Genomic DNA, 20,878 nt, shown 5'->3' on the forward strand with positions numbered 1-20,878 from the left:
GTAAATGAGAACATTTAGGAAAATATAATACAAAATCTCTTACAGGAAATATAGACTACACTTGCTAAAATCACTTCCCTAAAAGTGTTTATAGCTTTTTTCTTTTTTTTTTCCTTTTTTTTTCTTTTTTTCTTCTTTTTTTTTTTTTTTTAAAAGACCTTCTTTAAACAGATAATGCAAAGACTGGTCCATTTTTTTTGTCTTACCCGGCAAGCCAAGCTCTAATGACTTCACTAAGCAGAAGTTGTATTAACATACAGCTTCGTAGTATTGCTACAATTTGGGTAAATATGTTCTGAACAGCTTGATGAGTACTAAATAAACTTTGCTGTTTTACAGCATACATTTTCATTTTTTTGCACTTTTTTAAGAATAGAAAATGCAATTATAGTGTGCAAAAGAAAAAAAAATTAATTATCTTCTAGCTGAATACTGTAATTTTAAGCCATGTCTTCCATAAGGATGTACTGACATGAGTAAATAGAAGAAAAGAAAATACAAGCCAACAGAGATTTCATTTCCTTGCAAGGAAAGATTAACTATTGCAAACTGGATCACTTGAGTTCTGTATTCTTCAGACAAAGAAATGGAAAAAACCACCCAAAAAAACACTGTAATGCTTCAAATGTCATCCCTTCCACAGTAACAGGGTGCAACTGCAGTGCTGCTTTCTGCTGCTCCCGTTAACGTGGACAGAATGATTTGCTGCTGGTTGGATACTGAATACAAACAAAGTAGAAGAAAGTTGAGATCATCCCACATGAAGTCATTATTAGAGCTGGCTTTTCCCCCGTTTTGAAGTACAGTAGTGACTTGTAAATATGACCTTTTCTAAAGATCATCTGAGATTGGAAGATTTCTGCCTGCTTCACCCAAACAGCAGCTGCTGAATTTACTCTACAGAGCCCGCTACAGCTTTCAGAATGTTTTGGGTTTGGGTTTTGGGTTTTTTTTCTGTCATGAAAAAAATACACAAAAAGTAGTTTTAGGGTTTCGTATCTCTCAATCACTAGCACATTGTCGGTTCCATTTGTTCTTCCATGTTTGAAAATGGTTTCTGCAAAATCAAAATAACTGTCAAACTCCCTTACGCCATGCTTCCAACAGGTTCAATTTAATACTTCTTGAATGGAATGACATAATTTATTTTCTTTAATTTGCAGTATGGCTACATCAAGCTAGCTTTAAGTCACAACTGTACCTAACCACAGTTCTCTGCAGCAAACCCATGATTTACAATATCTAATATTGTGGTTACAGTGCAGGGAACCGTGGGTTAAGAAACCTCCATGTCAGAGTACTGTGGTTGGGGTTTCCCGGAAGAGTGGCAGTTGACACCTCTGGAATATTCATATATAAGTGCTTCAGTCAGATGGTCCTGAGTTGAGGGGGGAACTCAGGCACTATGAGAGCCTGGCATTCAGTCTGCGGGAATGTGTGTAGCCTCCATCACTCGAACCGCTTTGCAAACTGTAGTGGTCTTCAGCATCACTGGCACTTCCAATACTGTCCATTTCACCTGGAGTAAACTCCATTCCTTCAATGTCTACTTCTAAAGAGAACACAAGAAGGCACGTTTTCAGAAAGGCAGCAGCTGTAGCAAGTAATCACGGGCCAGCATCAATCAGTGTTCAGGTGAAACCTGAATCGTACTTCATTTTCTGTAATTAACAGAAAGAACTGGAACAGTAATTCCCGGGGAAAAGATCATCTTGTCCACCGGAGAATTAAAATCCCTTCTGTCCTCATCCACATAAATACACTGCATGACATCAATACCAAATGCTGTCTCAGAACTGTTCCAACCTGTGCACAGACACTGATTATACCCTCCAAGGCCGTGGCGCTGCAGCTCATGGTAACTCCAACCCATGCAGGTGTCGCTGGCAGCAGCCGTGGTGCAGCCATCTGTGCACCGGGAGCTGCACCCTGACCCACAACTCACCACCTTGGCCCTGCCAGAGTCAGCCTGCGCCGGTGCCCAGGCACAGAAACACTTCACATCATGAAATAAGGGATGGTGACAGGCAGCTTGAAGAGCTCTGTCCGCAATGGGAACCAAATGTGGGCACCACTTGGTGATCGTTACACAGAAAATACTTTAAAATTTCACAATAAATGATGTGGAATTCATTTATTCACACAAATGAATTGAGACCATTAAGATCTTTTTTCCCCCCAAGAAGAAGATACTATTTCAGCCTTACTAATAATTACACTAAAAATTCAGAACATTAAATGGTAATTGTTCAAAAAACTGGCAAACCCACATGCAGCGTAACCAGCTTTAAAATCCCTGCAGTACTAATAGCTTCACAACTGCTTAGAAAAAGAGAACATTTCCCAAAGCGTGTAAAAAAGATGCAGTAGGTTTTTATCCTGCAAATCGCACAATGGAACTATTTTGTCACGGGTTTGCTGAAAGCTTGATTTTAGTTCTAAATGCTTTCTTGCTTCCCTGCTTCCCTTTTCCTTCCGGCTCCTGCAAGTCCCTTTGGGAAGCCCTCGTTCAATTACCTTGTTCAGAGTCAGTGGATATTGTTGATCCCATACTGTCAGTGCGGATGCGCTCCATGCCCTGCACGGATAGCTGCTCCAACCGGCGCTTGAGGTAGCGGTGTTCCCGCTGTAATTGTTCTTTAATATTTAGAGCTTTTCGGTCCTGTTCTTCCAATTTCTGAAAGGCAAAGATAGACAGTGAGCTGACACGTTTTACTCGTGTTAAAACTCCAGTAACTGAAACTCTGCTCATGAACAGCATCATGAATCATGTATCATCACAGAGAATAGTTAGGGTTGGAAAGGACCTAAGATCATATAGTCCCAACCTGGCTCCCATAGGTAGGGACGCCTCACACCAGACCATGTCGCCCAAGGCTCTGTCCAACCTGGCAGTAATTTTAAAGCAGTTTAAACGTTTTAATTAATTCATTCAAAATTAAAATTAAATTTAAATGGCTTTATTTTGGTAACCATTCTATAGAGGTCAGTAGAACTGAAGCAGGTTAGGCCAGAGCTGTATTTGTTTCACAAGATACATGAATGTTAAGGGGAAGAAGAACCCTAAAATCCCTCAGCGATTCTCTTGCCACCAGCAGCCGCTCCTCAGCTAAGACCAAATCATTGTTGCCTTGATTGTGGGGAATCTTTATATCATTTTGTCAGGCAAAACTGGCATAATCTTTGATAACTGGAGTGCAGCTCAGGTTTCAGTCAGCACATAACGCCTCTGTAGGTGACATAAGAGGCTTATCACCATGCAGGAACCACTGCAGCCTCCCGAATGCTCTCCCTCCTACCGCAGGCCATGGAAATTTTTAACATTCAAAAAGCTTCATTAACAATAAGCAGTATTAATTATATATAGCAGGAGGAATTTACTAACAATTTTCTTTATTCTTGCCTTTTTTTCCCCCTCCTTGAACTGCTGCAGAGCAAATACGATAATTCAGTGGTAACATCCTACAAAATCAGTGGTATTAATCCAGAACTTCTCAGCAAACAGCCTGTGAAAGGTTCCTTCCACACATGTACCTAAAAATCTCCCCTCTGCTCCACTCCAAAACAGTGTTAGTTTTGGAAACAGAGTATTTCACACCTGGTAAGATTTCAACTGAAGAAGAGGTTCCAAATCACTGATAGCCATTTAAAAGAAATTACTATATAATTAGTGACGTGTAATGAGTATGATGGGATCAAAAGCAGGAAAGACACAGAAATCAAAATGCCTCGTATTATTTAAAAGAATTACCTAACCAATGAAGTAAATTACATGTTGTAGCAGCAAAAGCACTTGTAAGAAAGACCCTATTTCTGCTTGAGCCGTGTTTACAGGGCACTGAGATTTAGGAGATGTGCAGGGAGTGAAGCACAGCTGCTGTCTGAATGAACCCACACTGGCTTTCCTGAGGAGAGCAGGGGGACACAGTGCACAGCAAACCAAACCCATTTCAGAGATCTGCTGTTCCAATGCCAGCCTGAGAGCAAGAGTATTTATCTTTGGAAAAAAAACCCAATTGACACTATTGAACTTAGCAGTTTCCTGGCTGAATGAAATCTAACTTACGCAGCCTTGTTGTGAAGCCCCCTCCCAGGCAATAAACTCTGTAGATACACATCATACGTGGATACACAATAAGAAAAAGGGTTGGTACATCCACGTACACAACAAACCAACTGTGCCCAATTGATCAGATTTCCTTTTCCTGTATTTTCCTGGCTGCAATCCCAAACTTTAACAACTATTTTAGGAATGAACTCGGTGATTCAGATCCAGGAGACTCAAAATCATCTGATTTTTCAGGGCAAGTTGCAATATATGGAGGGGGGGGGGTGTGAATGTGTGAAAAGTTCAAAGCTAATGACTGCATTCGAAATGGCAGAGAGGCATTGGCATGCCCTGGTGGTGCAGCAGGGAGGCAGCTGGCCTGAGGAAGGGGAGCAATTAAGTGGCACCCCAGTTAGGGCAGGTTCAGTTAGAATCTTAAAGAGAAAGTTAAACTTCAGCTTCAGTTTTCAGAAGAAGGAGTACTTAGTTCCGAGCACGATGGACTCAGAAAGAATCTGCTCCTAGCTGTTTTTATCAGCAGCTGAAAGGGTGACTACATGGCTAATCTCTCACACTTGCCACTTGTAAAAACAGTTCTTCAATTTGTATGCATAAGCTCGTGATAGGGGGGCAGCCCGAGACAAAACCCACATGCAGTGCCTTTCACGCATGTTAGCCTCAATTATAAACAAGAGGCTGAAATCCCGAATGGTAAAACCAGGGCTTGCCCAGCTGGAGTCAGTCTGCTTCCCAGAGCTCAGTAAAGTTCTTCACAAGAATGGTTTTGCTTAAATTAATCTTTAATTCTTCATCTGAATCACACCCGTTTCTGCAACTGCAGTGGATCGTAATGCTGTACAACACCGGCACTAACACTTCTCTTGACCTGTTTCCCTGTGACACTGAAAAAATGCCAGATGGGTAACTACAGCCTTGGACACAGCAGCAAAAACCTGTTCTTTAACTTTCACACTTGAATACTTGTCTTATTTCTGCATAGAACCCCAGTCCCCAGAAGACAATGACAGTGAAAACAGGAGTGAAGGTGTCTTTGGAGAGAGAGGGCCAGAGGAATAATTCCCTTTGAACTTACCTGTGCCAGTGTATAACCCACACTGCTGCTGGATCACAGGTGAGATTTTGGGTTGGGTTTTTATTTTAAACTTGTTCTGCCCATGAAACATGCAAGGGAAGAGACAACTAACAGGAAAGTGGATTTCATTTTTTGTTTCTTTTTAATGATTGTCAAATGCTTCAGGATCCGGTCATTACGATGTGGGATAGGGTAAGGCTTACTAGTAGCTGTAATCCCTTTGATTCCATGAGATATTTCGATCATGAATGGATCTGGCTTTTTACACTGGAATCAGTGCAGTACAATGCTAGTTTTCTTAGTCCTTAAAAAATAAATACATTAATCAAAGAGCAGCTCTGATACATGTATGTATTAAAGTCAATGTAAACTATTAATAACTAAGCAGAAATCACAAAATCACTGTTTTATATGTCTGAGACTGCAGGTAAATTGCAAACCCTTGACGCTGTCACTGAAATCCTTGCAACTAATAAAGGCCAATATACCCAGAAGATCAGACATACGGATACAGACTTTGTGTGAAAATTAGCTTCCTCTCTATGGATTCTGGAAGATTCTGCTTTAAAAGAAATAAAAGTATGAATGAATGTTTTTACCTTGATATGCATCTTGGCTCTTTTCAACAGACTTAGAGTGGTGTGCCTGGTGCTGTCTGGCCCCAGCGGCACAAGCTGTTTTAGCTGTTCCAAATATAGCCGGAGTTTAGCCCGCCTGAAATGATTAAAAATGAAGAGCATTGTAGTGAAGTTGCACCCGAACAGCATATCCTATATGCAAACACCATCTGTTTGTAGGAGCTCTGTGCACAACTCGATTCAATGGTGGCTTCCTTTCCCCTCCCTTTGGCAAAGCTTCAGACCTAAAGGTCACTTGAAACTCAGTTAATGCTGCTTGGCACATGCAGACAGCAGGTTCATACCTATGCTGCAAAGCAGTTTGCTCAGTCTGGTTAGTCCCATCTTAACAGAGGGGGAGTATGCTCAGGGATCTGAGCGATCCAGGCAAGGCTGCACACTGAGCCTATGGCTGGGTGAGGAAGGAAAACCGGGACTTCATCCCAACAGTGATTTCTGCCTGCAGAGATGGAGCGGTAGGAGGGAGCAGGGGGACTGCAGATCCCAATTCCCCTCTCCCCCGTTAACCCTGCTCAATGTGATAGGATGCTCCTGGTACACAAGGCAAGGGCATCAATGCAGCTCTGCACAGCTCATTGCTACTTCCAGCCATGGTTTATCAATGTATCGTAACAGGGAGCTGATGCCTCTTTTCCTCCCATCCTGACCCCCACTTCCCCCAGCAAGAGATGCTTCTCCTCTCACTGTGAAACCACAACAACCTTTATTACCAACTTCCAGCCATACTGGGTCCTGCTTTCTCTGTTACTCCCTTGCAAGTATCACTACTGCTGCTCTCAACAATCTCTCCTTTACTAACAACATTAAATCTATCAGTAAAAAGAACATAAGCAAAGTGGTATTTCTACAGGTACTTGGTTCCCAAACTTTGACTGTCTTTAAGAAGGATGCTGGCAAGACAACAGTCCGTGAAAGTGTGCTTCAACTACCCAAAAAGCAAGTCAGCAGCAAACCAAACAACACTGTGTGAGCATTTCTACATCTCTGAATCCAAAAGAAACTCTCTCCTGGTTTTAATACACTAATCCAAACCATTTTGCAATGAGATAGAAATGGATGCAGAAGCACTTACAGGAGCAACATGTCTAATATTTTCCTTTCTTCCAGCCTGTTACAGACTAAACAAAGGGATGACCTGGAGCATACCAACATACCCCACAAAGCAGTAATAGTAAGAGAAGCAGATTACAAGTGTGAGATGAACAATCATCTTGTTCAAATCTGCTCGATGCTGCATAAAGGAAACAAACTGTGCAGGAAATTTACTGCTTCTGGTCAAAAACAAACTTTCTGTTGAACAATCAGCTCGGAACCAGAATCCAGCTTCACTGTTTGAAGTGCAGAGCATTTAATATGCACCAAATGACAAATCACACATGTGTAATTGCAGTGATTAGTGTAATGTGACAACCACCTGAGAATTAATGGGGAAAAAAACCCAAAGCAAAATAAAATCTAATTAAAATACAGTAATGACTACACACACGTTTAGTTCTGGCTGCCTATAAATCACGGATGTATTAGGTAGGAAACCAAAGAGCAGTTCTATCAAATCATTAATTCTTTCTTCAAGACACTCAGGGGAAAAAGGAATATTGGTGAAAATATGATTCCCAAGAGAAAACTGGTGACAGACTTTTTTGTTCAGGCCCGTGGTTTGTTTTTAACTACAAGGCTCTAAACTTAACCACCTAAATGCTATTATTGAAACAACAGCAACAAAGGCTGGGATAAATATGCACAAAAATAGCCCCATCAGTTCACAGGTGCCTGTGGCTGCTGTGACTTCAGCTGGGACATTGAGCTTTCAAACGGTGAAATGCCAGGAGTAGGGACTATAGGTATTTATATAGAAAATGCTAATCAGGTAAACGTTTATTTCTGGGGCTGTAACACCCAACAACAACGTGGCTGCTTTGGGGTTTAAATAAACTTGCTTCAGGGACTAAATTGAAATAATCTTTTAGTTTTTAAATGGCCTCCAAACACACACGCAATCATCTGCGTCACTCAGCACAACTTGGATGCAACCGTATTTAGACAGCTGACAAGAGAGTGGGGACTGAAGATAAAGGAAGATGTGGCAAAGAAGAGGACAAGAATAGTATCCAAGCAGTAAACAGAGAGTTAAATACATGGAAATGGAGTGATCAATATACTTGGAAAGTCTAATAAGGAATAAACAGAACTGTTGATCTGATATCTACTTAATGTTAATCCTGGAGAACATTAATGAAACCAGATCACATACTCAACTTCCCTCCCTCTTGCTATTTGAAGTCTCCTTACTGCAGGGAGAAAGTAAGGAGTTAGTGCACTTTCCCTACCATCAAGTGGTAAGTTAACAGAATCATTACCAGGGTGCAGAGGGCACAGGCTGTGAGTAGTTTAAAAGCATTGATTCTTTTGTTACCTGCCAACCAGGTAAACCAGGACTTCACAGGAGAACAGTAACACAGGACTGACAGTATTTTAACTGACCAATGAGAGGAATTGAAAAGCATACTATTAAAACATTGTTTTAAGGCATTCACTAGCGATTGATAGCACTAAATGTAATAAACACACTTGCTTAAAGACCTGCTCTAACTTCATGTTTGTTTTCTTTTTAATGGGAGTTTACATTTAATTACTCAGCACCTATGAATCCATTACAGAGTATAAATCACCAGCTTTATGTAGCTCTTTACGTAAGTGCAGGCATGTTTATGTGGCTAATTCATACATTAAAACCCAACAAACAGCATGATCGATGGCATAGACTGTGAATGTAAAAAGCAGAAAACCAGCCCACACAATTCCTGTGGTGCTGGAGTAAATATCCCCATCTTTTTCATTTAGCACATCGCAAAAGAAGTGTAAGAATGTAAGAAAACATTTCAGGCATGTTGTGTTAACAGATCACACCAGCAGGAACACGGGACTCCAGCTCCACAGCAGATAAGTTGTCGCATACAGACTCTGCCAGCACTAATTTCTCTCTTTTTCTGCAGCGACCTGTCAGCTTTTGCTTTTCCTCAGGTGCCCACTGGAGGAGGGAAAGGCACTCACAGAGGTAATCGTGGCCGGAGCTGCTTTATGTTTTCCAGTTCATGCCTTAAATTCCATCAAGAAAGTAAGCAAGAAAAAAACCCAGCAGCCTGGTCTCAGAGCAGCGGGGCAACGATCTCAGTGTGTGAAGTGTGGTTGAAGTTGGGTAATTACGCTCTGCTCCAGCTTCAAAACCTGCCCGTCACACCTTCACCCACACAAGGATGGTGTCAGGTCAGGACACCGGCGCCTGGAGAAGCGGGCACTTTCCTCACCTCGCATGGATGCACAGAAACATCCCCCTCGTCACTGGTGCTGCATTTACCATGGAAAGTCAGGATCTAGAACAGCCATCCAAAATCCGAATCCTCCAGTGGAGCATGGAGAGAGGTGTGCATGGGTGACCTGTCTCTGGTCTACCATGTTTTCCTTTGTGCCAGATGATAAAGGGCTTTCAGATGTTCAAGACTTCACTGTTTCTCCATTAGCAAGCTCACACAGTCCTGTAAATCTGCATTACAGCTCTTCTAATGCTTAATAAAAATGAATAACTAAGCCCATAGACTTGGTCAGTGTTCCACAGCAGTGGCCATGCCTAGGAGCAGTCGGATGGTTCACCACATTCATCTTGCTGACCACTAATGCAATGGCTACCAGCTGGAAATGCCTTGAACTGGTTTTGAATCCATGTAAGCCCTGATGGTCAATACTAGCAGGTGTTTGATAACCAAGAGCAAATTGAACCCTGGAGTCCCACAACATGGAGGGACAAAGCAGCAACTTAACAGTGGTGTTAAGAACTTTCCTGTAGTGTGAGGGCATCTACTTGTTCATGTAAGTCCTTAGAAACTTCAGTTTGCTCCAGTGCTTGGCTATGAAAAGGCAGAAGCAATGCTGGCCAGTGAGCTATGGTTCACCACTCTCCCAAAAAAAGGCTGCCCTGTAAAAGTAGATTAAACTCTTTGACCCAAATCAATTTTGAAACTATGTTTAATGAGTTTATTAAATAATGGTCAATAAGCTTCTCCGTATGTATGAAATCCAAGATGCAAATCCATTTCAGCGCACCAAGAAACGCAATACTAAGATGCAGAGGGGAAAAGAAAAGAAACAAAACCCCCTATTGTTCACACTGGATAATCTTCATTCCAAGGAAACTGCAACAATTCCAAGAAATTCCTACAACTACTTGATGGGTGTTGCAATGGGAACAAAATACTTTTTAGTGGGGCCAAATAATAGAAATAATAGAGCAAGAAGCAATGGCTGTGAATTGGGAGGTTCAGGATGGACATCAGGAAGCTGGTTTTTTACCAGGGCCGTGGTGCACAACCAGAATAGGTTGCCCAGAAAGGCTGTGGAAGTGCAGTCCTTGGAGGTTTTTCAGGACTTACCCAGACAAAGCCATAGACATACAGAGGTCCCTCCAATCGACATTTCTATGAACATATAAACCAAAATTGCTCCCATGCATGTAATGGCAAAACACTCCCAATTGTGTGACTTAAATCTGTGCCAGTCTGATTGATCCAGTGCTGGCAGATTTGTGGAGTGACCTGATCCCCCTGCAGTCCTTCCACAGGGGCTCTCCAAGGGTTTTTTAGGTCCAGCACAGCAGATGGAAGTGGCCTGCAGAGACAGCAGACAGTTGTTCAGGCAGTAGCTGGAGAGCTTTCTGATAGTAACAAAGGTTCCTAACCCATTCAAATATCAATCTAGAGACTTTATTTGGAGACCACTGATCTGCGCAAAGCCAGCTGGAAAGGCAAAGTGCACATCCACAACAAGCTGGTTAGTCCTCAGCATGGCATGTTTCAGCCAGGCCCTGGCAAAATTAAATGGACCCTCATGATGTGGGGTAACAGCTTCATATTCACATGAAACATGTATGTGTCGATCCCTCCAACCCTGGCTGGGCAAAGCATGCAGACAAAGCTGGGACAGCCTTCCATGTGTTTATGGGAGGCAGCACGGGGTAGGCATTTCCTTGAAGCTGCACCTGAAGACAAACACTGTTGACATGGTGCTGCTGACTGCCAGAGCTCACTTGCAGAAGGTGTCAAAAGGGCCATGCTCATCTGCTTCTCAACAATTACAGGCAAGAACATAAAACTCGCTAGAGAGAAGTCAAATTCATGACAAGTGTTCACCTTGCACATCCTCAAGGTGATGTTCACATCCTCAGTTCACGGCCCCAACGAATCAGAAGAATGACTCTCACACAGAATCACAGAATGGTTAGGGTTGGAAAGGACCTTAAGGTATACCCATTGTGTTGGCCCAAAGCTGGCTGTAAAAGGGAAGGAACAACTCCATCAGCAAAGCTTGTCATCCCATGGGAAGCCCCAGAACAGCTCTTGTCTGGTCGACACCCATTCCGTCCTACTAGCAGACTGACAAGTCAAGACATAGAGCAGTCCTGGCCGTACTGCGACATACCTCAGAGCTGCAGCATCTCCAGTTGCTGGGCAGCAAGGAAATGGACAGAAGGCCACTAAATGTCCGTATTCCCATACTGCATGCTCTGAATTTCCCTTCATGCTGGCTCCAGCTGAAGCTGGCTGGGTTAGGCAGGATGCTGTTGCTTCAACACCCACAGCCCAACATACCTCTCACACCACAGGGCATCACCAAGGCACATATGGGCATGGAACAATGCTTGCCTCACAAGATGGCCCTAACTGTGCTTTCTGCAAGATGCTTTAATGCTAGAACTGCTTGCGTGGCTGAACATGTCTCTATTTCAGATGTCCCCAATTTACTAAACCAGTCCTGTGTACTGGTTGACATACTCTTGAATCCACTGCTAAATATACTTGCTTGGTGATATTCTGAAAAGAAAAGGACACTACAGCTCAAACACTCAAATGACACTGGAAATGCAATCATCACAAGTCACAAGAGTGACAACAGATCTCTCTGAATCTTTCTGGGCTCAGATTCGAGCCCAAAAAATTACTCATTTTGGTACATTAACCATTTCAGTCCAAAAACTAGACACCCTCTGACCCTATTGCAAGGTAAATTCAGTACAAGTTTAATACCAACCAACTCCCACTTCAAAGAATATAAGCCCATTTGAAATGACTGTAGGAGAAGACTGGACAGAGTTACCAATGCATTTCAGATTCCTTCTCTCATGTTTCACATTTTTCCCCCCACATTCAAACCTACCCTGGCTATGGTGCTATGCAATGAAGTCAATACACAAAGGTTTAAATATAGAGCAGTTACTACATTTTTTATTGTTTCATAATGACTATGTAATCTGCTTAATAACATAGACACGATAAAGACAGAAGACTCTCTGCACCAAATATTCACTTCTGGAGTCAAATGATCTCCATGTGCATTGCAAACCAAAGCAGCCTGGGCTTAGCCCACAACTCTGGGTCAGAGGCCCCTGCCATTAACTAATGGTTGTGTTTTCTCCCTAAAGAAAGGTAATTTTATCTCTCTACCAGACATAAAATTCAGCATAGTGAGCTAACTGCAGTTGCAAGATGCTCATGCTTTTACAGAAGCTTCTTCACAGTTTTGTTTATGAAATGCAAATATCTGCGTACAGGGACCACTCAAGTTTTAGAGAGAATCAGCAAACACAGCAGCTCAGGATCCTCTTGTGACACAAACACAGACAGTATCATTATTCATAAACTTATCATTATGTCGAAGTTTTTAAGAAATGCAGACCAGCAGTAACAGCTTCCCCACTGCGACTCCAGGATTCACCTGCACCAAGGTAAAATCAGAGACAGGAACTCTGCCTTCTGACTCCAACACCAACCCTTTCTTACTACAGCTTGGCACAGCGAGGCAACAGTCACACTCTTGAGCAATGACAGAATTTGGCTGCAAATGGCTTCGATGACACTGAAAGCGAAATGTGTTCATATTGTTTTGTATATTCCTGGGTATCATGGCCGTACATATAACATAGGTACATACGTAATTGTATCGCCCACTGCTTAGCAGAAGTTGGTACTCAAACATACTTGCCTCGTCCTCCTTAAGCTAATGCTTTTCAAAGTAAGTGTCATGGCATATTTACAGCTCTACAATACTTTTTATAAGCTACCAGAGATGATTCTGTACTAATTAAAAGACATTTGTTTACGAGGGCATTTAAAGAGATTATATATAAATGTCCACATTAAGAAACCACAGAAATTCAAACATATAAAGATGGTTCTAAAGAAACCCATTTATTAACGGTCCAGACCATTTAGCATATCTTCAGTAAAACATTAAATACAATGGAAGATAACACTCCACTGAAGTATAAAATCCTGTCTCTTCTATATTTATTTCAGTCAGAAACACTTTCAATACTTTCTGATCTACAAAAGATACCTGAAATACATTTTTTTCCCCCAAAGAGGCTCTAGCTCACATTTGAGCTGCACCATCTATTTCAGCTACACAACAAATTTGCTTTAGTGAAAAGGAAAGAAAACCTCTTAGTATGAAAGCACTGTACCATAGCAAGGCACCCAGTGTGCCGACTGCTCCAAGATGTGTGAAATGCTCACAGCCAAGTGGCTTGGAGTCAAATCTGAACATCCAGCAGTGCCCTTACAGCAAAGCTCTTGGCTTTTTACTATCCCAAAAAAGATAAGCTGAACATCAGTGTTCTGTGACAGATGCCATTATTTTTCTATAATTAAGAACAAGATTCTGCAGTTTGTGCTGCAGGTGAGGATTCACCCAAGGTTCATTCCACATGGCCACTGCAACTGAACTCAGCAGCAAAGCCTGGGAAGGCACAGTGGCAACTAACAAGCAGAAAAAGCTGTGAGTACCTAATTGCAGTGATTGTTTGGGAATTAAATGCAACAGCTCTACAATCAGTGCAACCACCTCCTGTATTTACTTTAGTATTAACTAGGAGTTAATAGTAAAGGAGTTTCATTCTCTACATGCATTTTCAGTGTGCCGAGTATTTTTTGTGCCTCTGTTTTGCTGAATTGGAACCAGCCAGACTGCTTGAGCAGCCAGGTAGCTGGTGCTCTTAGGGTGTCTCTGAAGTACCCAAACACAAAGACATCAGCTGCCTACAAAGGCAATAGCTGCAGTTTATCTTACCATCGCTTCCTTCCAGAGAGTCAGTGCTGCTATGAACTTGGCCATCTGCAAGTTTTCATGTGAACACTGCTCAGAAATGCCAGGTCTGCTAACAAAGACAGAAGAAAACCTCTGCTCCCTGTTACACAGCACACCATTTCAGTGGTTTGTGCATTTTCTCACCCACAAAAATATGTAAGTTCTCTATTTCACTACATATAAGCACACTCTGCAGCATTCACTGTGCATTTTATTTACTTTTTCACTTAGTGCCACTTCAGCCCACTTCCTGATCCAAGTCTCCACACTTCATCTTTGCCTTTTTACCATCTGAAATTTGTGGCTTGTTCATGTTTTAGAACACGTTTGAAACCAGAACATATTCCTAGATCTTTCAGCAAAGGTAAGTTACGGGAAATACCTGCAGTGCCACAGACCTATGTGGTTTTGGCCAGGTAAGCCTCTTGGCAGCCCCACAGAGGAAGGTGGCTGGGATGGAAGCTGGGAACAGGTGAATACTGGCTGGTCTGTGAGGAAGCTGCTGACTCTCAAGAGAGGGGATGCCTGGCAGAGCTTCCCCTCGGCCTCCTTTCCCCATCCCTCCAGTAGCTCCCTGCTGGGTGCAATGACAGCTGCCTGTCCTATATTATACACACTGGGCTACATCAACATTTCTTCATCTCTCAAAATGCCTCCAAGCCAACTTTGATGTCCCCTGGGCTCCACTTCCCACCGGAGGGTGAGCTGTGGTGGCTCATGTACTGCCATTTGCCATGGGCAGCAGGTAAGACAGGCGAATGACAGCAACTCACTCCTGAGGCTTGCTCTGGGCTGGAATGACCCTGTAAAGCATCCTGGACAACAGCAGTGTGAGAGACCTGACTTACATGTGACAGAGGCACCACCTCCCCAGTGCCACCCCACCCCACGCTCATCCAAGTGCCTGAACTGCCTGCAGACCAGACTAGCAAGACAACACCAAAATACAGCCCTCAGTTTCCAAACAGTCCTCTTCCTTCATGAGCTGGAGGGAGGCACTCGGAGGAGAACTGGTGCAGGGCAAGACACAGGCAGGACCATGTCAGGAAGGGCTCTGGGCAGATGGGACACCAGCAGCTCTTTCTGGTGTCTGTTTTAACTGCTGGGGAACCATAGCATCAGGCTCTACAGCACTTAGAGCTGAAGGACCAACATCTGACTACCCTCATCATCTTTCCTTTTTTCCTTCCAGGCTCCTCCCTGCAGCCAGGCTTGTCCTCACAGCTTTCCCCAGGCTTCAGCCATCCCACTGTCTTAAGCTGCTGTTATTTAAGAGCAGCCATGAAAGGTTTAACAGCCCCTCTCAGGTCTCGGCCATAAGCAACAGCAACACGCAGAAGTTTGACATGTGCTTCACAAGAAATGTCAATAGGAATTTACAAGCTATACAGGGATTCCCAAAACATCACAAGCAAACAGTGGCAGCTGGATACCATTTGTCCATTTGTCTTTCCTGGATGGTGACCATCGCAAACTTACATGTGTAGAATTACCCATCCTTTGACCAGAGGCAATAGAATCTCTGACCTTGCAAGAATCTGAGGCAACAGAAATCGAACATTACAGAAACAGCTGAAATCCCCTGCAGCACATTTTTGCTCTCGTATGGACTTCTTTTCCTCTGCAAATAAAAAGGGGATTCCAACCTATATTGTAGCATTTCAGCCTTCAGGTTGTGCTCATCTACAAAGAACAGTTTTCTGTATTTTGAACCTTCAAAATCAATGTCAGACAAATATGAACAATTCTTACATCTATAAAAAAAGACATTTCTGTTTCAGGTGTCCTATTTTTATCCCTGTTACCTACTGATTGTCATTCAACATTTATCTCCCAAATGCTGTTAAGCAATAGCAAGAGAGGTATTGCCTGGCACCACAAGCTCAGCATCACACACCGCTTACCTAATACAGGCAGATGAGCAACAGAGCCTTGTGGGGAAACACACAAGTGATGGGTACACCATTGTAGACGCTTGAAAACAGAGTCCACCAAAAAATAATCAGCCATGCTTTTAATAAACTTATTTAACACTTCCACTCATTTGTTTCTCATATTAAAATACACACACTGCAATTTAGTAGTCCTAAATTAGGCCTCTCAAACCCATCCGTCTTACTGGCACTTGAGTTTCTTAGATTACACTGCAGGGAGACTTAAGACTTTGTCTGTTAGCTCAGAATAGTGTCAGACCCAATTAGATAAGGCAAGTGCCACTGCAAGATGAGCTATTACAGTACCAAGCAGTTTTAATTCCCACTTGAAGTTACACAGATGTACACATGTACTTACACACACTGCCCACTGAAACCCCAAGGGTGGATTAGGACTCTCCACCACTGACACGAGTGCAGTAATGCTTTGGTCCTCGCTGGCAGCAGAACACCACAAAGCAATTTGCACACAGCAAATCCAAACCCACGACATCAGCCTGCAGTGCTGCAATAGGTGTGTTTTCATTCACCACCTTTCACAGTACTCTTGTAAGTAATTTGTTGAGGACTTAAGTGTGTAGGTCAAGAAGAATTGCATTTATTCAAACAAAGGAAAGCTGCATAACAACTACAGGCTTGCACTGGGTTTACACCCAGAGGGGAAAAGGATGATAACTATAATTTTCCACAAATTAACCATTCACCAAAAGATGGTTGAAGAGGATGCAGTCAGTGTCCCCCACAAGTGGCTCCCGGGAGCATGTATGTCCCTCTCACGTGGCGCTTAAGGCACAAGGTGCACCATGGCTCTGTGCATACAAGATACACGTTTATCGACTGACAACACCCCAGAGCAAGTCACTGCTTACAAATCAGCTCGTGGCTTCAAACCGGCTTTAATTATCAGACTGTTTCCCCACATCAAAATGCTAAGCAAGAACATCGTGTCTCAGGACAGCTGCCAACAGGAAGGATCTTAAAAAAGAAAAGGGGGGGGGGAACACAACTACAATGCTTAGAGAAGCCTAGAGAGTTGAGCTGTAGCACAGCACTACGTGGAAAGAGAATGGTACAAGGCCCTAATGCGCTTTTCCTGCCTAATTTTAAACCTCCCTATAGACATCGTTATTTTATACATATGTCAAATGAGGGGAGAAATGTGTTCAAGATTTACTTTTTTTTACACCACTGTATGATGCCAAATTAAAGGAGAGGCGAGGCAAACTGAATTATTCTAGCTAAATTAAAACCATACATTGCCATCACACACTGAGTGCGAGGCCTTGGGATGGCAGACAACTGGAATTAAGCAGCCTTTGCCTGCATCAAGTAAAATGAAGACTGTGAGGCACTAGTATCTGTAAAACTGGATACCTTTGACTGTAGTTTTAATGTCTATTGTACCTCTATATCCAAATACCAAGTAAATACCAAGCATCCAGTCATAAGCAGCCTGATAAATGAAGGGATTCCACATTCCTACATGCACAAGGCACCAAAAGGAACAGCAGCAATTCATGCCATAGTTTTAAAACTTAATCAGAGTTAACACAATTATATCTCTAGCTCATTACCTAACCAACCACCTTCTTGTTCTCAGAGGTAGGAAGTCCAAGCTCTGACTGGGAAATTAAGTACCAAAAAGGGATGTGTAGTGCTGTGTCTTACTTCCGTTTTTGCTTTTGCTAATACTTCCTCAACATCTGTACCTACCAATGGCCATCTTAGAAGGAGTAGCTAATGGTGACAGCTTGGGCATGCAGAGATGAAGTTAGCTGGCTTTTGGGGGAAAGAGGTGGTGCGTGTTGCTGTCTTCTACCATTGTAGGTATTTGAGATGTCCTCCAAGAAGATAGCTGGGTGACCCTGGGACAACAGCAAGGTGCCTGTTCCAGCCAGCCAAAGGAGAGCTCACCCCAAGTGAGAACACCAAAGGGAAAGAAGAAATCACCCTTAAGTAATTAAGAATATGTATCCCCAAATGCCTTGCTGTACGTCTCCAACTCAGCCATTGAAACCTTGTAATTAGTGGATAGAAAAGACAGCAAGGTGCATATATAAACAAATTTAGGGGAAGGTTTAAATGCACTGACTGTAATTAAAGATAGCCTCTTCCAAGGCTACAATGAGCACTCTTACTTTCATATGAATTAAAAGCTGAGCAACACGTATGTAATATTTCCATCCTGAACAGTGACAAAACTTGGTATCACGGGACAGTGGGGAGTTGCAGATATATCTGACAGACCTGCCTCAAAGTTTAGATTTAGCTTGTCACAGCACTGATAGTGCCTTGTTTATAATTTAATTTCCGTCCTATTTCCCTTTCCATTGAACAGTACAAAGCTGGTTGTCCCTGTGCCAGACAGGGTGCAGCCGAGCAGAACCTGAAAATGATCCCCTTTGGGATGATAAGGCATGGAACAGCTTTTCGAAACTCTCACCCTGTCCTTTTCTCTTCCCCACAAAACTCAGCCCTGATTTCTGAAGGGCTGTGTCCTGAGGTTATCTGGCAATGGAAGGAAGAGCCAGAAGCTTGGACCTGCTTGCCATGTGAGTATGTAAAGTTAGGCAGTGGGAACCAAGACACCTGACAGTCTATTTCAAATACCTGCTAGCACATAGACCCAATAACTGCTTCTAGCCAAACACACACAACAAGCTCCCAGATTTCCCTGGCAGAAATTACTTGCTCCACCCTTGCTGTTCATTTCAGCAGTCAACACAACAGCATTTACCAATCAGGATTAAGTCAGCTTTCTTGGGGGAATTACAGGGTTTGCTACCTTTATGTTTTGTAAATACCAGCTAATGTGGTATGAAAGACAGAGAGTGTCTGTGCAGCCGGCATTTGCAAACACAATGGTGCTCCTGACTTCAATAGGAGCTGCTGAGTGCTGGCAGCAATTACACTCCAGGTAGGCCCCTTATTTAGCACCTTGTATCTTCACTTAGTTACCTAAATTGAAACGTGAATGAAAGAAAAGCAGATAAAGTTGTGAGGCATTAATCCCACGGAGACAGTTGGGAGGAAAGGACTCACAACTAATTCTCCAACCTTTTAGAGACATTTTACCACGTTCAGATGCAGTCTTTGGCTGTTCCCTGAGTCTTCTGCTTTCTTGCTATAAGGTAGAATTTAGTATCTGCTTTCTTACAGGCATGTAGCCTGTAACTAGAGTTGCTAGTTTTCAAACTATAAGCATTGCAACATAGGACCTCATGTACATAACATCCAAGCCCGCACCTCTTCTGTGTCAGCTATGCCAATCTCCATGCACTACACAGTCAACTACACTAATTTGTATAGAAAAAGTATTGTGTAACATCAACTAGAATTAAGCAATAATATTAGCCACTTGACATCTTTGACAAGTCCTGTCACTCTGCTCTGTTCCAGCAAGATGTGTACATAGCTCAGTACACACGTTTCAGTTTCCATCTCAAAACACAGCATTCTATGAAGTCCCAAACCAACTCTTTCCTTCCAAAAATAGAGAGGGGTGGGGGAGGAAAGGAGTATCTTACCCATTCTTGTGAACTGCACAGTTCTTTAGGACAAGGAAAGTCAGTTTTAAGTGGACCACATGCAAGGAGCTTTTAATTGGGGTTTGGGGTTTTGTTTGTTTGTTGTTGCTCCCCCACAAATAAAAGTCCCAAATCAAACTGCTGTGAAGGAACAGCATTATGGTTTTTCACATTTATGATCTGCTGGCTAAATGTTCATGCTGGAACCTGAACTGCATCCCCTGCAGCCACCCGGATGCGATGTGGGGTTCAGCTCACAGGCAGGCATGCCCAGCTCCTACTGAAATCCCCTGGGCAGGTGCAGAACTGGACCCACAGCCTGCCACATGCTAAACCACCGTGTGTACCGAGGGGAAAAACACAGATCAAAAAGTTCTTGACCTGCAAAGGAATTCTGTGTAGTAAATCTAAGCACAAATGTCTGCCGACAGAGACCACAAGGGGAAAGCAGCATGAGCTGTACCAGGAAAGTACATGTTGTTCCATCCAGAAAGAGACATTCTGAATTTGGGACCAGGCCACAGTATATCCAATACTTGAATGGGGTAAGCAGCCCACGGAAAGAAGCACTGAAAACAGAGCTAGAGATGCCAATACAGCATGGAGGCAGGGAGAGGAGGGAACAGGACAAGCAACCCACAGAATAGAGCCACCTCCTCCAGCTTAGGCTGATCCCTTAGCGGCTACTCCAACCAGGGACACTGGGTCATCGAAATCTTGTGCCCATGGCGTATTTGGGAGAAAATAATCCAGCCTCCTGCAGATGTGGTATGAATCCTGATCGTGGAGCCAACCTTGCCCTAAACAGCTGGAGCTGTACTTGCTGGGGTCCAGGTGCATTTGCCACCTCTGCAAACCATGGCAGGTACCACTTCTGTATACCCAGTGTCTGTGGGCTTCCAGGGACTTGACTGGCTGGGATTCAGCCAAGGATTCACACTGTGCTACCTAAGACTTGTTTCAGAGGCCAGCTTCTTAAAGCCATTAGCTGCCTAAATACCTTAAAAAATAAAACCCCAAGAAAATCAAGTTCCAGTTCATTTGCCCAGATGTAGCTAAGCAAGCTTAAAATGAAAACATATCTTTATATCTAATTCAACAGATCTTTTCCTCCTCCCATCAAGACAGCAGTCACCAGTGGGCATCTCTTCCCTTATCTGCAGGGAATCAGCACCTAGCTGTTGTCCGTGTAGTCCAGAAAGTACCTGGAAATCTGGCTCCTCTATCTCCGTTTTGTACCAGACCAACCCACTCTTTCTACCACCCTGTATAAGAGTTGGCCAGGTCAATTAGCAGATGCTGAGAACATAAACGATCTTTCACTTAGTCCATTACAGGCCGACAGACAATGGACTTATGTTTGGAGAGAGGGATGAACAAATTCAAGTGGAAAAAACACATCCACTTGGTTTCTCACCCTTCTGTTTTCTGCTGACTGTTTGGCTGGCCAGGGAGCACACGGCTTTCTGGAGCCCAGACCCAAGACTGCACTTAGCCTCTGCCGT

General features: G+C 43.1%; 1 protein-coding gene across 1 annotated transcript in view; it reads right to left on the reverse strand.

The window, feature by feature from the left end:
• Positions 1–116: 116 nt before the first annotated feature.
• The window catches only part of MXD4 (MAX dimerization protein 4), a 27,678-nt gene continuing 6,916 nt past the window's right edge, over positions 117–20,878 (reverse strand). The window contains exons 2-4 of the mRNA XM_010020160.1: positions 5,741–5,855; positions 2,518–2,677; positions 117–1,552 (exon numbers count right to left, since the gene is read on the reverse strand). Coding sequence (XP_010018462.1) covers positions 1,404–1,552; positions 2,518–2,677; positions 5,741–5,752 — 321 coding nt within the window. The 5' untranslated portion in view covers positions 5,753–5,855 and the 3' untranslated portion in view covers positions 117–1,403. The remainder of the gene's footprint in view (positions 1,553–2,517; positions 2,678–5,740; positions 5,856–20,878) is intronic.

Source organism: Nestor notabilis, unplaced genomic scaffold, assembly GCF_000696875.1.
Source record: "Nestor notabilis isolate BGI_N333 unplaced genomic scaffold, ASM69687v1 scaffold25618, whole genome shotgun sequence".
Taxonomy (NCBI): Eukaryota; Metazoa; Chordata; class Aves; order Psittaciformes; family Psittacidae; genus Nestor; species Nestor notabilis.